We start from the raw sequence: 17,566 nt of genomic DNA on the forward strand, positions 1-17,566 counted from the left end.
GAGATAATGTCTACCGATTTGCATGATTGGTGGACAAAATCTCTAGGAATAGTGTACATGAATGTGTTTTGCAAACATCAGCATCATGGTGGCGCTAGAACAGGGCCATGTGAAAAATGTGAGGCAGAGGTTTTGAATTGGCATCCAGGGAGTGTTTGTGCACAGTTTGGCCGAGACCAAGCCAACGGCGCCGGAGATTAGACGGACAGACGGACGGACGGACACATGGACGGACGGACGGACGGACAGACAGGGGCGAAAACATAGTCTCTCCCATGCCTTTCAGCTGGTGGAGACAATAACTAGAAATACTGTTCCTACGAAACAGTGTGGGCTTGCATGGAACACCATGCAAAGGGTCAAACTAAAATGTGGAAAGCCTTACTGAAGGCCATAAAGGAGTGTGGATCACTAGCATCCTTTAAAATTGCCCTGAAAAACCACTTACAGGCAGCAGCCGTTCGCAACTGGTAAAAAAAACTAACCTAGCCCAACCCTACCCTCCCCTGCCCCTTCTTTGTATATACTTACTGTTTGTTTAGACTTACTGTTTTCTTTTTTTTTGTTCTCTCATTTTATTTTTTCTTTACATATCTACTGCATAGTAGGCTACTGTGTTCTATTCGTCTGTCATTCAATGTTATATGAGATACTTACTTTAATGGTTTCCTGTGGAAATAAGCTTAGTCTTTTCATGGATCTCCTTTTAGTAGACCTTGTACCAGTGAATTGTACCGTCATGAAACTGTACCTTTTCCTATGCAAACTTCTAATAAAGTCTTCAATCAATCAATCAATCAATCAATGTATGGGCCCACACCTCTGCCTTTGTACTGTCGGCCAGTTTTGAGGAGAATAACCTTAATACTATATAAAGATTTGGGAGAACAAACTGACCAAGAACACTGCTCCCTCATTGTGCCCTGCCTTTGTACTGTCGGTCATTTTTTTGAGGAGAATAAACGTGACCTAAAGATTTGGTATAACATACTGGTCTCACCTTTCAGCGAGTCCACAATAGGCTAATAGGGTAATAATAATAATAAGGGTAATAATAATAAATGTTAAGGCCTCGTCTACTGTAGTGTTAAGACCATTTCCCCATAATTGTTGTGCATATAAATGCCTGTAACCTAATTAGGCCCAGTATGTAGGCTACTGTATGGGCAGGGAAGGGTTAACAATGTGCCATAAGACGCTGCTTGAAGGAGGAAAGGAGGAGGGAAAAAAAGCACAAGCAGTGACGGGCTCTGTGTGCAGTCAGTGCACACACAGTCAGTCACCAAGGCCATATGATCGGTGTGACATTCCAAATCAATAGCAAAACCAGCAGATCGATCGCCCGATCGGTTACCACAGACGGCGGAATATAATAGAAAAAAAAGGAGTGACCCAGACATGGAGCTAATCTCGGTCACCACCCCGACGAGAGGATACAAAAGCACGCGTGGTTTGCGGCGCCGCTTTCTGTTTGCTGCCGCTGCTTCCCAGTAGCGCGTCGGTTTGGTTTGGTCGCTCCGATCGGTCGGTGTTTGTGTGTCTCCCTTGGTCTTGTATTGTGTGTGGAGAGAACCGGTGGGGGTCTTTTACGACAACCGATCGTGCACGTCCCAAGAGCCAGGATCGGACCGCTATACTCGATCCGCCAGGCCCCGCCGGTTACCAGCAGCTTCCAGCGACACACAACACACTCCACTGTGAGATGACCAGGTGGTCCCAGTCGGGGGTCCTCATGCTCCCATCCACACCGCTGCTGCTGCTGGGCTTTCTTCAGCTCCTCTGCACGCTGCATGGTGTACACGGTACGTCCCCCCCTCCACACACACACCACGCACACACACACAACACACTGCGGATTATTGGCAGGAGTAGGAGGACGTGTTGTTCATGTTATGGTGCTTGAAATGACTACTAAGAAAAGGCTATTGTGGCTTATTTTGTTTGACATATGGGACTGCGTGTGTGCAGTGGCGTCAGTTAAGCAAAAGCTAAGGTATGGCAACTTGACTGGTGTCTTGCATGCGGGCCCTCGCGCGCGTGCAAGACACCAGTCATGTTGCCATACCTTAGCAACAGGCACAATGAAAAGTACATTTTATTACCGGTGTTTCCCCCTGTGGCTATATGGTATGGCGGCTGCCATAGCTTGCCATACCCAATTGACGCCTCTGCGTGTGTGTGTGTGTGTGTGTGTGTGTGTGTGTGTGTGTGTGTGTGAAGCACACGTACGCACGCGCGCGTGTGTGCCTGGCATTGTGGCATATAGCGTGTGTGTGCGTGCACGGCGTGACCGTGCGGTGCACCTGTTCTTTGGTCGGTGGGTTTGGTCTCTAGACCTGTGGGTTTCTTCTCTTTTTCTTGTTCAACCTTGGCGGTTTTTTGCCGAAGAAAAATTCCTTCTCAAAGACCCAGATATACACATAATTAATAGCCCTGCTATATTAACTATCTTCGATACAAATGTAACCGAATGGACCATTTTTTTTTCCTTTCCAGGGACCACTTTGGTTGACATTCGCAGCCTTTCGGGAGTTTACAGAATGTTTTTTAAATGACACACTGCTGGTGATTTAACAGGTGCACGTGCGAGGGGCATTGCTCAATCGACGCTTTAAATAAATAAAGCCCCTGTTTTCATTTGGTTATGGAAGCTGTTATTAAAGGTGCGTTTCATACACACGCACACGCCTCCGTGCAAGTTGAAATAACCCAGAATTGAAATATCACTCCTTCCTCTACTCAAATGGCGTGGAAATGAAAGCCCCAGTATTCTTAACAAATTCAGACTAATGAACCTTCGGACTAATGAACCTTCAGACCAATGCCATGGCACCTTTTGTGGTTGTTGCATTCAGTAGGCCGCCTAAGATAGGCTACAATTATAGCCTACACGGCAATGTGGGCTTTGTGTCCATCACTTGACTTGTGGTCACTTCACGTAGGCCTACTCCTGTGTACATTTCCAGTCCAGTGCAATAGCATGCAACCTAGATCTTGGTGTACCAGTGGCACACACACACACACACACACACACACACACACACACACACACACACACACACACACACACACACACACACACACACACACACACCCCAGCGGCGTCAGTTCAGAAAAAGCTAAGGTATGGCAACATGACTGGTGTCTTGCACGCGCAAGAACACCATTCATGTTGCCATACCTTAGCAACAGGCATGATTACAGTACATGTTATTACCGGTATTTCCCCCCTGTAGCCAAGGTATGGCAGCTGCCATAGCTTGCCATACCCAATTGACGACTCTGACACACACACACACACACACACACACACACACACACACACACACACACACACACACACACACACACACACACACACACACACCTCCTTTTCCCCCTCTGTGTGTGTGTGTGTGTCAGTCACTCAGACTCATCCCCAGTGGGCTTGATGGATCTGTTTATTAATTTATATATTCATGAAGTGAGTGTGGGGTGGGGGGCCCACAGAAGAGGGTGTGGGTGTGGGTGGGGGGGTGTTGAAGGCTAGCAGCAGTGTTAGCTCTCTATTGATAATATGGAGCACTTTATTCAGTCCACGGCACACACAGCACAGCGCGCGTAGCAACACTGCAATCCCCATTGGATGAGGGAGAGAGAAGAGAGAGCGAGAGAGAGAGAGAGATGCGGACAGGATTGATAACCGGTGAGGGGTGGTGGTGGTGGGGGGGCAATTAGCATCGTCAGGTGATGCCAATAATTATGAACCAAGGTTAATGCCAATTGATGCTGATGATGCTGTTCGACTGATGGGGGCATCCTTGCAAATGTGCTAAATAATTGGTTGGCTAATTCGAAGTGGGAGAGAGAGAGAGTGGTAGAGAGAAATTGCACAAGCTTTCAGACATAAGCTTTTTTTTGTCTTTGTGGCTGATAGATTTTTATGCTCAATTCACACGTTGAAAAAACAACAGCTCTACAAGCTCACAGCGTGTGCATCTGACTGTGACTGTTGCCGTGAGCTTGTAGAGCGGCTATCTTCCCGCGCCGCAACTGCTGGCCTAATTAAAATGGAAGGCAATTTTCCTCAATGGTGACTGTGGCACTATTAGACCCAGTTCCTAAGCTGTGAGGAGAGAGAGAGAGAGAGAGAGGGAGACGGGGGTGGGTGCGTCTTTAAAGCGGGATGGGGTGGGGGGAGCACCCACTCGGTGTGAGTGGGTGCACCGAAGCCTTGCCGTCTTTAAGTGGGCGGGGTGGTGGGTGGGAGGCTGAGAGGGGGTTAGGCTCCATGACAAGTGCAATGCGCGGCGTCTGTCTCTGTTACTGGGGCAAATTCTATTACCGTGACCTCCAATGTGACAATTCATACAAAGCCCAGGCACTGGCTCGCTATTTTAAGACCCGAATGGCCGTTCATTACGGCTGGCGGCATGCGTCTTTGATTCCATGCTTCCTTGTACTACTTTTGATGTTTCTGTTCATTATTCAAACGTTTGTCTAAACGAAATGGTAATGTTGGCACTATATTCACTTAGTATGTAGGGTACTACTTAATGTGACCTGTATTAGGCAAGCTAGCCTATCGTTTCAACTATCCACGCGGTCTTCCTCTTTTCTACTGTCCGTCTCTCCTATGCTGTTGGACTCTCTCCTAATGTCGTCTCCCTCTCAGCTGTCCTACCGTCTATGCTGTGTCCCTCTGCTTTCCTACTGTCTCTCTCGTCTGCCGTCTCCCTCTCATCTTCCCTGCTGTCCGCCTGTCCTATCCTGTCTCCTCCTTTCATCTTTCCCTATACTGTCTCTCCTAGGCTTTCTTCCTTGCTGTGTCTCCCCTAGCTCTGGTCCATAGCGTTAGTGGAGTTCTCCCTAACGCCACGTTCGTTTACCTCCCAAATCCTTGGCAAATCCAGAAAGACCCGTCGTCTGGTCCGAAAATAACAAAAACTGTTTCGCCCCTCACCAAACCAAAGGTATCAGTGGACAGTTGAAAGCTTACTCTACTTAGTGGACGCCCTCTGAGCCCCCCACCACACGATTAAAATACATTTCTAGGGCAAAATGAGAAATATTCTACCGGATGGAGACTCCATTTCTTCTAGTTTTTCACTATTTGTCGTCGCCATCAAGGTGCCAATTCACTACTGCCGCGCAGGTCAGAGGACCGAATTACACAGAGCATTAGTCTCATTGGGTGTTATTCAACTCTGTGACATTGGAAGCGCTGTTTGTAAAAACATTCTTCAACCTGGAAGAGTGTCTCCATCCGGTGGAATATCTTTCATTTTGCCCTCGAAATGTATTTTAATCGTGTGGTGGGGGGCGCAGACCGCGTCCGCTTACAACTGTCCACTGATACCTTTGGTTTGATGAGGGGCGAAACAGTTTTTGTTATTTTCGGACCAGGTGGCGGTTTTGCCAAGTATTTGGGAGGTAGATGAACATAGCGTTAGGGAGAACTCCACTAACGCTATGGACCAGAGCTATGTCTCCCCTATGCTGTCTCCGTCTAAGCTTCCTTGGTGTCTCCAGGGTCCCACGGTCTTGAAATTCCTGGACATATTTTGAAATTAGAAAAATATTTCTCCAGTACTGGAAAGGTTTTGGAATTTATCAAGGTCCTGGAAAAAATAGCTATGCATTGTCATTGTGGTTATTGATTTTGTTAATGCCTCTGAAATGACAGATTAAACATGGGCCAAATTGTCAAATATTAGAGGCTGAAATTGTGAAAATAGCCGATCTACATGCTCAGACGAGGCGTTGTGAGCATGTAGATCGGCTATTTTCACAAAAGAACCGTGTTATACAAAATTCCTCAACTCTTAGTGCTCGTCAGGGTGCCGGGTCCCCAGTTAGTTAAAACATGATTATTTCGGGGTCACGGCCTGAAAAGGTTGAGAACCACTGGCATACACTGCCTGTCTTTGGGCATTGCGCATAGGAGTAAGTGACCTGTTATTGAGCTGAATTATTGTTACATAGTCCTCGAAATTGGGTTAAATATTCTGGAAAATGTATGGAAAAGTTTTTGAAATGAATTGGTAAAAATGTGTGGGAACCCTGTGTCTCCCTCTTTCAGTGTTCCTGCTGTCTGTCCTATGCCATCTCCCTCTCGTCTCTCCTAATATCGGTCTTTTCTGCATTGACTACCTCTCACCTTTTCCTGCCGCCTTGTCTCTCCTACGCTGTCTCCCTCTCAGCTTTCCTGCTGCCTCTCCTACGCACTCTCTTTCAGCATATCCTACTGTCTGGCCTATGCCTTTCAATCTCAGCTTCTGTCTATAGTACATGCTCTCTTTGCTCTATGTCAGGGCCAGGGTGGGCAACTTTGATGATGGAAAGGGCCACTATATTTTCACACTCACTCCAGAGGGCCATGCATATACTGTACTGTCAAAAATTGCTATTTTATGCTATTTTTGAATTGCAATCCTAAATTATTTTGAGAGATTTCTGAATTGGAATCCTGAAAAGTTAATTTTCATTTAATTTCAAATGCATTTATATGTTATGTTAACTTTATGAAATACAAATACATTGGACATAAAAAGAAAATGCTAGTACTAGTCATTAAGCTACTGTGTACTAATATAGACTGAAGTAATTAAAGCGGGTCATGTTTGCAATTTTGCATGTTTGGAATTGTAACAGCTGAAATCAATAATATATCAGTATTCTGATATTAACCTTCGGGCCGCATTAAGTGAAGGTAGGGGCCCCATGTGGCCCACGGGCCGCCCAATGTATGCTCTATGAGTCTGTGAAGGGAATGCAAACCTAACCAATACAAAAGACTGAATAGGATTGGTCCACAGTCTCTTTTTTTAAACAGTTCTTTGGCTTCTTTGACATGTTAAGTAGTGTTTTTGAGCTCTGTCACCTCATTCTCTAATGCAGCCCTTTTCATCCAGTGCTTCCAAATCCATTAGTAGATTGTGAAATCTCAAACCCCAATAGTGGGTCATGAAAATCTCTTAACTGTACAGCACAATCCTCAGTTTAACTCTTTGAGTTAGAACGGGTACACATTATTGTGTATCATTATTTTATGCTTTAACTATTGAAAAATAGCAGATATACAAGCTCACAGTGCGGCACGCGCTGCGAGCTTGTAGATCTGCTATTTTTGAAAAATCGTGAAAATTAGGCCAGCCAAAATTGGCCAGCCATCGTCAAAGAAAAGGTCCTTTTCACTTAACTGGAGCTCAGTTAGTCTGTTCTTGAGGGACTACTATGTCAGTGGTTCTCAAACTTATTCATGTGAAGGACCCCCAAAATGATATTTATTTGGCCACGGACCCCCATCTCAAAATATTTGGTTCCAGGGACAACCCAGAAGCAAAATTTGAGTTACTAACGTTTGCTTTAAAAATACTCAAAGATTTGCACACATTTTCACGACTTTTTCAAAAATAGCAGATCTACAAGCTCGCTGCGGCGCTGTGAGCTTGTGTATCTGCTATTTTTCAATAGCTAAAGCATTCAATAATTCTAGGGTTAAATGGGGACCCTTATAGGTACATTATTCCACACTCCTAAACACTGAGGACTTGGACTGCGTGCATGACTGAAAGAACGGTGTTTGGAAGAGGAATATTGACGTTTCTGTTGGGTCCCTGAAATCACGAGATCAATGTGAGAAAATGTGTGCATAAGCACAAAACAAAACTGTTTAGAATTGCTGCTATCGCTATACGCCTTTATACCCAGTAAAAGGGTAAACAATGCCGTACTAAAGTATGTCTATGTTCAGGCTTAATTTGACACGCCAGATTATAATGTGTCGCATAGACCTGGGCTGAGTATTCAGTAAATGAGACCATAGGGGTGAAATGCTGACTGTGCCGACTTCAGAACGGCATTCCAAGTAAGCTTGTTGCACTTGCATTATTGTGTCTAATCATACCCCTCAGGTTCACATTGCCATCAAATGTGATTGTTTTTCCATCAACAGATGACTAAGCACTTACCATGTGCCTGAGGCTATAGCTTACTATATACAATTACTCAGCAAAACCTGTTGTGTTATTTTAAAGAGCCATGCTTTATTGGTACTTTTTCCATTGTTCATTTGTCTACTAGTCCATACCGCACCGTTGATCCAGCATGTCTCTGCTGGCGTTCGTACCCGCGTGTGTCTGCCTTGAGCACCCATGGTCCGTTTAGGCCAGTGGTTCTCAACCTTTTTAGGCCGCGACCCCCCCCCCCCCCCCCCCAAAAAAAAAAAAAAAAATCCTATTTTAATCAATGAAGTTCATAGGGTTTAAGTTGTTGTTATAGAGGTAAATGTACTGTAAGAGTATTTCAAGACTGTTTAAACTTAAAGGACAACTCGGCAGCACTAAATAACATATAGGTGCATTTTCCTACTTGTATTGATCCATGGGGTCTATTAGGCAGAAATTCCCCTGACGTTATATTGCTCTCATATTGGAAATAGCACACACACACACATGCTGTATCATTTTCAGAATCAGACCTCCTAAATAAACTAACTGAATGGCCCTTATCTACATTATACTGTACACACACTGCTGCTGAGAAGGAAGAGTGTGTGTGTGTGTGTTAGTGTGTGTACACTACAGAATGTGGTAAAATCTCCTTGGCATCAAGGGCACAGAGTTATTATACGACTTGTAGACGACATCCCCACCAATAGACAGCTCATACTTTCAAGGAAGCACAGATTCAAGACTCAAACCGACAGTGCAGGCTGTCTTATGGGTTGCTGGGGGTGGTCGAATGGGTGGTTAGTGAGGCTACCTGAGGAGCCAGAGGCCATGGCTGTCCCAGGTATGATTTCAGGCCAGAGATTTGTGTCCCTGAGCTAGACTCTCTTGACCTCTAACTGCTCCAAAGGCGTGATACAATGGTGCTCACGGTTCCTAGTGGTTATAGATAGATAGATAGATAGATAGATACCTTTATTATCCCAAGGGGGAAATTCAGATGATGGATTCAGAGGATGGGTCAGAGCCTTCTACCTACGGAGAGTCGCGCCACTCCCGTTCACTTCATGGGACCAGGTCTTCTTCTTCTATCTATTGGCGTATATAGTGACAAATAGCGAAGAGGAAGTTTACAGAATGCATTGAAGTCTATGAGGAGTAAAGTGACAATGAACCACTTGACCAGCGCTGTTTCTGACCCCGCAAGAAGAGGGCTTGCACAGAGCTGGGATGGGGCTGATTTTTTATAATTTTTTCAGACCGAGAGACGTGAGCACTGCTGTGACTCGCGAGTCACTGCACACTCATCCCCACCCAGAGCCGGTCGCGACGCACGGCAGGGAGTGCGCCCGGCGGGGGCACAGAGCAAGAGACCCCGGCCGGGGCACCCCGAGAGGGCAGATGCGAGCTGCTGTGAGCTTGTAGATCGTCCACTTTTGGCACGCGCAACACGTGTGATGACGAAGGGTCACTCCGTGTGTAACAACCGGTTTGTTTTGTAGGCTAACGCTATACAATGGACGTTAATTAAGCGGCGGGGGAAAGTGTTATAGGAGGACGATATGGACCAGAACGTCATAATTTATTCGCATTTATTGTCTCTGACCCGTTTCCATTCACAAATGCGCATTTAGTTTATTCGATAAAGCCTCAAAATCCACCCCTTCCAAGCGGATAATGAAAGTTTATTCGCATTTTTAAGTGTTTCCATAAAAAGATTTTGCAAATAAGCCTTAAATGCGCATTAAGAGGCTTTATAGAAACGCCACTACAGGTAGATTCAAACTTGGCAAAAATAGCTGATCTAAAATAGCTCAATGTTCTGCCAATCCACTGGAAATCTACTGTCTTATTTGTTTTGACAGTGGTTTTATTCATGCTCTGAAACTAGGTTTTCTCAATATAGTCCAGTAAAACTAATATTTATTGTAGTGCATGACCAATTTTTGGGTCTGCCGATTTGATCAGACATTGAATGATGCAATCATATTAAGTAATGCTGTAACTTTGTCAATTGGTTTTCAACCGCTTCTCGAAACCCTATTTTTAGAGCGTCTGGTCCTGACACTGGTGCCAGAATGATGCATGCACTCTGAGGAAGTACTTTGGAACCAGAAATGTTTGACACTTTGTTGCTCAAGGAAATGCATGGTTTCTGACAACGTACGTTTGTTTTCCAGATATATTCTTCTTCCTCTCAGTCCATTTTATTTGTTCCGTGGAGAGGTTTCTGGACAAGACTAGTTTAGTTTTGAACTCGAGTTCTCAAATTCTGCCCGAACCCGACCATAACCGGACCCGACATTTAGGGTAGGGTAGGGCCTAAAATGTAGGCTAATTAGTCGGACCCGACATTTAGGGTAGGGTAGGGCCTAAAATGTAGGCTAATTAGTCGGGTGGTAGTTTCACGCCTGTCCCCTCTAGTCTCCTTAAGACTGGTGAAATTCTGCCCGAACCCGACCATAACCGGACCCGACATTTAGGGTAGGGTAGGGCCTAAAATGTAGGCTAATTAACCGGACCCGACATTTAGGGTAGGGTAGGGCCTAAAATGTAGGCTAATTAGTCGGGTGGTAGTTTCACTCCTGTCCCCTCTAGTCTCCTTAAGACTGGTGAATAATTAGCTACTTTTCCACATTAGCGCTAAGCATAGTGCACTGCAACTGCTCCAGCTATGTAATTATATATTGTATACGTTTATTTTTTAACCACTTAAAGCCTACAGTATATACATTTCATTGACTGGGGTCTTCCGGGGGTCTATCTTTGCCCCCCATTATTCTTTCACTCAAATCTGTAGCAATTGCCACAGCGGAAGTGGTTTACTGGTGCCACTTAAAAATCGTCATTCATTTTCCCCATAGACTTTTACAAAAATCTGTGATAGAGTAATGACTCTGTGATGGACTAATGAGAACCTGACCATACCCGAACCCGACCCGACATCATTCGGGCCGGGTAGTGCCTCGGGCCGACCCAGTAAGGGCCTAGTTAGGGCCGTTGAGAACTTTATTTTGAACTGACTTCTTGGAATCACATGTTCGAACAAGAACACATTACAATTTGGCTTGTCGTACAACTACGCCCTACGTATTTCAGAGTGTACCTCCAAAGTGACAAACTGTTTGAATCTTCGTATCACATACTTTAGCTGCCAGAGGTGTTGCCAAAAAGATGACACAAATGAAAGTTACACCGTGAGTGACTATTTTCTTGACTCACGTTGTTCTCCATTCTTTTCTTTTACTACAGTGAAGATTTCAGTTGGTCAGACTTCAGCTCACCAACGCCAGTGTCTCAAAAACTGTTTGGGGCAGACCTCCATTGATGATCAGAAACACCCCACTTAGAAACATCCCCATTCAGAAATACCCCCACTGAGGTTAGGGTTTATGTTAGGTTTAGGTGACACCTCCATTTAGAATAATGGAAGTCAATCTTCTGAATGGCAATGTTTCTGAATAGAGATGCGTACCCGGGTACGCATCTCTATTCAGAAACATTGCCATTCAGAAGATTGACTTCCATTATTCTAAATGGAGGTGTCACCTAAACCTAACCTAAACCTCTTTGTGTACAAATCTACTAATGGAAACAAATAAGGGTCCATTTGGTTCCATTTGTACACTCCACAGATTTTACTATGTGGGGTGTGTCGTGGGCAAACAAGGCAGTCTTACTAGAATGCAATTACAAACGACCTTTAGTAGCCTTCCTATATCACTTCACGTAGCCCTCCGTTTTGTCATTGACTTCTCAACTAACTTATCGTCATTGTCCGGTGGAAACTTCGTATCTCCAAGTTTCAAATGTGTACGTTCTTTCGCAAAGTAAAGCCCTGCTTCATCATACAAGGCCGTCGCACAAAAGTAGTGAAACAGCCGATCTACAAGCACACAACGCCTCGCACCGCAAGGCGTTGTGTGCTTGTAGATCGGCTGTTTTCACTAGTTTAAATCATTTTTAAAATATAAGATAAGTGCAAAACAAACGAATTAGGCAATATAATCCCTTTTTACCTTTTCCTTTCTTTTTTTATGCCTCTGTAGTTTACACACGCACACCCACACACAGTACACCGGGTGTCCCTATAATGTGGTTGTTTCACTCCTGTCCCCTCTAGTCTCCTTAAGACTGGTGAATAATTAGCTACGTTTCCACATTAGCGCTAAGCATAGTGCACTGCAACTGCTCCAGCCATGCCCGTGAAACCAATGGGTCCAGTAAATGATGACATATCACCCAGTCTTTCTAGGCCTACCTGTTTAACAACGGTTTAAGGGCAAATATGGCTCATGACTCAATGGCACAGAACTAGAATTGTTACAGTAAGTTCTACTGTCAGCAAATCCCCTATTGCGGTTTAAAATAATTGTATACGTTTATTTTTTAACCACTTAAAGCCTACAGTATATATACATTTCATTGACTGGGGTCTTCCAGGGGTCTATCTTTGCCCCCCATTATTCTTTCACTCAAATCTGTAGCAATTGCCGTGAGCTTGTAGATCTGCTATAGAGCATCGCAGCGGAAGTGGTTTACTGGTGCCACTTAAAGATCGTCATTCATTTTCCCCATAGACTTTTACAAAAATATTTAAAACAATTATGTTAAGCCTAGAACCAAGCCATCCAGGATGGCAGTGAATCATGACCATAAAACCTTTGATCCTATGTGAAAATATTTTGATATTAAATTATTTGATATACTACATTTAATAACTACCCTTTGTTTAGCGATTTTCAAAATGTTCTTTTCATAAACAAAGGTTGTATGGTCATGATTCACTGTCATCCTGGATGGCTTGGCTTAACATAATTGTTATAAATATTTTTGTAAAAGTCTATGGGGAAAATGACGATTTCTAAGTGGCACCAGTAAACCACTTCCTCTGCGATGCTCTATTGTCACCAAATGTCAATTATTGTGACCGTCAGGTCGCAATAATCCACCGGCTGTCAGTCTGTCAGTCAGTCATGTCACACTTTTCCCCTACTCATATCTCCGCCACAATTGCCCCGATCCATGCCAAACTTTGCACACACACCCCTTGACAGCCAAACCACAACCTCCACTCATTTCTCACATGGCCCTCTTCTAGCGCCACCATGAGGCTGATTCTTGCAAAACAAATTTTTGGACACTGCTTCTACAGATTTTGCCCTAAAATCATGCAAAGCGGTACACAGTATCTCTAAAGTCATGTCATCAACATGGATCTGTCCCATTCCCCATTATTCCCTCCTGATTGGCTACCATTGCCATCTTACTGGTTTATTCTAGTTGATTCATATGGAACACAGGGGTTGCCTGTACTGTATTGTGTGTAAACTATATCTGACAATCAGTGGACACCCTTTCTAGTTAGTATTTTTGTAGTGTCCTTTGTTCCAGTGAATAGAAATCTTAATGCTACAGCTATTAACATTTGAAATTAAATCAAAATGTTACATTTCAGGATTCCAATTAAGAAATAACAAACAATAAAATCTAATTTTCTCATAAATATTTTAAAATATATTTTTTTGAAAATGAAATATACATTTTAAAACAGAACATCGAATAAATGTCATGAATAAAACAGAGTTTGGATCCCGGGCAAATGTCTAAGCTCTCTCGGTCCCACCCTAATTTACAGTACACTAATAAGACAGAATAAAGCCATAAAAATAAATAATGTGTTGGTAATTAGAACTAATATTTTTATTAGACAGAAACAAAGACAGAATAACCTCAGTAAAACTATACCTAAACCTAACCTTAACCCTAACCCTAACCACAAACTGCCGGTCCGTGCGGTGGCTGCCGGTCCTATTGCCGGGGATGCAGCACGACTGCCGGTCGAACTGCCGGTCGTGCGGCGGTGCCTGCTGCGGCAGTTCCGCGGCAGGTGCCGGAGAATGTATTCGCCTCTTCTGGCATTATTCTGTCTTATTCTGTCTTAGTTTCTGTCTAATAAATACAAAAAAAAAAAAAAAAAAAAAAAATATATATATATTAGTTCTAATTACCAACACATTATTTCTTATTATTGCTTTATTCTGTCTTATTCTGTCTTATTAGTGTATTAGTGTAAATTAGGGTGGGACCGCGCTCTTTTGGGTCTCGAGTCTCGACCTGAAAAGTTTGGGAACCACTGCTCTACAGCAGTGGTTCTCAACCTTTTCAGGCTGCGACCCCCAAAATAATCATATTTTAATTGGGGACCCCCCACCCTGACAAGCACTACGAGTTGAGGCATTACATTTTGTATAACACGGTTCTATTGTGAAAATAGACGATCTACATGCTCACAGTGCCTTGCGTTGCGAGGCATTTTTTGATTTTCTCTAATATTTGACAGTTTGGCCAATTTTAAATTTGTAGTTTTTTTTACTGTTGAGTGAGAAAACAATGTTTCACATTAAGTTAATCATCTGGGGACCCCCCAAAATAATTTGGGGACCCCCCTGGGGGTCCCGACCCACAGGTTGAGAACCACTGCTCTACAGTACAAGGCCACTGAGCTTGTTTTCTGTATAACTAGTATGTATAATGACATACCCAATAGGGACACAAGGGTGACTGTGCGTATATATGGTCTTGTCGCTAAATCAACGCAAATCACAGGCATTGTTATTGCGTTGATCTCCCCCCTCCACTGTTCTTGGAAGGCTTTTTCACCGGTTGGAACAATGTCAGCTTTCTTCCATTCAGCCACACAAGTGTTTGTGAGGTCAAGCTCTTCATGTTGGGTGAATAGACCTGGCTCACATTTCCTTCCAGAGGTGTTTGACAGGGTTAAGATCGGGGCTTTGTGCCCGGCCAGTCAAGTCAATAAAACCATGGTATGCTTTGGACATCGGTCAGCAGTAATGTCAAGCATACCGTGACTCATAGTCAATGGACCGTGTACCAAGCTGTCTGTATTATTGTCTTATTCATGGTCTTGTTTTAACTGGTTTTCTTGCCGACACTTCAGAACAAGTATTGATATTAAATTGTGTCTGTCGTAAGCGTGACAGTAACAAGCACTTAAAGGGATATTTCACTTTCAAAAAACCTTTTGGTCATTTTATTGTCTAATCCAGGGGTTCACAAACTTTTTCTACAAGCACGCAACGCCTCGCGTTGTGTGTTCCCTGCTAGAAAAACCAGCACAGACCAGCACAATTTTCATGCTGGTCTGTGCTGGTGTATGCTGGTTTATGCTGGTTTATGCTGGTCTGTGCTGGTGCTGGTGCTGGTCTATGCTGGTCTGTGCTGGTCCCATGCTGGTCCACCAGCACAGACCAGCACCAGCACCAGCACAGACCAGCATGAACCAGCATAAACCAGCATAGACCAGCACAGACCAGTACAGACCAGCACCAGCACGAACCAGCACATGTTGTGTTTTACTGCTGGTCTGTGCTGGTGCTGGTCCAGCATAGACCAGCACCAGCACCAGCACAGACCAGCATGAACCAGCATAGACCAGCACAGACCAGCACCAGCACAAACCAGCACATGTTGTGTTTTACTGCTGGTCTGTGCTGGTGCTGGTGCTGGTCCAGCACAGACCAGCATGAACCAGCATAGACCAGCACAGACCAGCACCAGCACAAACCAGCACATGTTGTGTTTTACTGCTGGTCGGTGCTGGTGCTGGTCCAGCACAGACCAGCATGAACCAGCATAGACCAGCACAGACCAGCACCAGCACAAACCAGCACATGTTGTGTTTTACTGCTGGTCTGTGCTGGTGCTGGTCTGTGCTGGTCTAAGCTGGTCATATACATCATATACAAACACCCATTTTAACTAACAGGTTCCAGTGGCGCCGAGGATAAGTGCAGGACTGAAGTGCCAGAGGTAGTAAGTTCGAATCCCACTCACACCCACAATGTCAAAAATAATGTCACAATCTAATATGGTCAAATACAGAACAGGATTCAAGCACCAGAGCAAAGAGCAAATTAAACCAGCAAAGACCTGGTCCACTTCTCAGGGGGGTCCCCCGGGGGTCCCTGACCACACCAGCACAGACCAGCAGGTTTTTCTAGCAGGGTTTGTAGATCGGCTGTGCCCTGGACTGCCGTCGCGGCACCCCAGGGTGCCCTGTCACTCACTTTGAAAACCCCTGGTCTAATCAATGTGTAATCATGCTTTTGTGAACACCAGTTTTTAAGTTGCTTGATTCAATATTTAGATATTTGATGTAAATGTTACCCGGCCTTCCAGGCCCAGGGCCTCTCCCCACACACACCATTGTAACTCCATTTTAACCATGATAGATTCATTAAAAACACCCATTATTTGTTCTGGTGACTCATACTACGCTCCTAATACGTGAGCAGGAGTTTGAAGTTACAATGGGTGTGTATTGGGAGCGGCCCTTTTGAAAGTGAAAATATCCCTTTAAACTTCAGGTCTTCTACTTTGGGTTTTAGGAACTGACATTTATTCTACAGTGTAACCACATGAACCCTAGCGTCCTTATTCTGGAGCGGCTATTTGCAGAAAATGGCAGATCTAGAAGCTCACAATGCATGTTGTGAGCTAGGGTGTAGTATAGGGCAGGGGTTTTCAAAGTGGGTGCCGCGACGGCAGTCTAGGGGTGCCGCGAGATCATTTGATGATATTTGGAATTTATTTGGACACTTGAAAAAATATTTTGTATAATTTTAAATTTGAAGTACAGTTATTTTCAGTCAGTTCTAACCAAAATGGCTATTATCTCAACGTTTTCCTCGCAACATAATCACTTAACTATCGTCACTGTCGGGCAGAAACCTCGTATCTCCAAGTTTCAAATGTGTACGTCGTTTGGTAAAGCAAAGCCCTGCTACATCATACAAGACTGTCACACAAAACTAGTGTGCTTGTAGATCTGCTGTTTTCACTAGTTTAGTACATTTTATAGATGATAAATACAAAACGAACGGTTTTGGACATACAAGGTTTCCACCCGACAACGACAATATGCTATAAGGTGCTGGGAGTGAAAATTATAATGTATAGGGTGCCTCGGATTAAAACACATTTTATGGGGTGCCCTGAGACAAAAATGTTTTGGAACCCCTGATATAGGGACCAATTATAGAGCCCTGGGGGACCCAAGTCAAGTTTTAAGTGGTTAAAGTCTCATAACAAGTTGGAATTTAAGTTCTTGACACACACCCTACAAAGTTTAGAGAATTTCCATGTCATAAGTCAGCTTCACTCTCGGGTAAGCATTGTCTTATAATTTCTTCTCGCAACACTGAAACAATTACAGGGCAATTTCACACATTTCATGAATCCCTTTTGTTATCTCAAGCAGGATTTGTTTGAAGGGCTTAGAAAATGTTATTTAAATTATGTATCATGTAAAGTAATGAGTAGTTTTCATATTCAAATGGCATTGTTCATTGCTGACTCAATACTTAAAGGACTTTAGTTTTTTTACAACAAGGGTTCATATTTTAGATTGTAATTAAAGAATATAAAAGATGAGTGTTATTTAATTTACTTTTTTCTATTGTTTTAGAGATTCTTATTTCAGTGGTTGGGGGCATGCGTACAAGTGGCTAAATATGTCATTTTACACAGAATAAGCCCATTCCCAAGATACAACGCAACCTTTCATGGTTGGATGTGACTTATGGGGGCTAGAAGTGTTACTGTAAATAGCA

The 17,566-nt window shown here is 43.8% G+C and overlaps 1 protein-coding gene across 1 annotated transcript in view; it reads left to right on the plus strand.

Annotated features, from left to right (window-relative positions):
* Window positions 1-1,702: 1,702 nt before the first annotated feature.
* The window catches only part of vldlr (very low density lipoprotein receptor), a gene marked incomplete at both ends in the record, with an annotated part of 121,912 nt that continues 106,048 nt past the window's right edge, over window positions 1,703-17,566 (plus strand). Inside the window, one exon of the mRNA XM_080743744.1 lies at window positions 1,703-1,802. Within this exon, the coding sequence (XP_080599870.1) occupies window positions 1,703-1,802 (100 nt within the window). The remainder of the gene's footprint in view (window positions 1,803-17,566) is intronic.

This window comes from Nannobrachium achirus, assembly GCF_963921795.1.
Source record: "Nannobrachium achirus genome assembly, chromosome: 15".
Lineage (NCBI taxonomy): Eukaryota > Metazoa > Chordata > Actinopteri > Myctophiformes > Myctophidae > Nannobrachium > Nannobrachium achirus.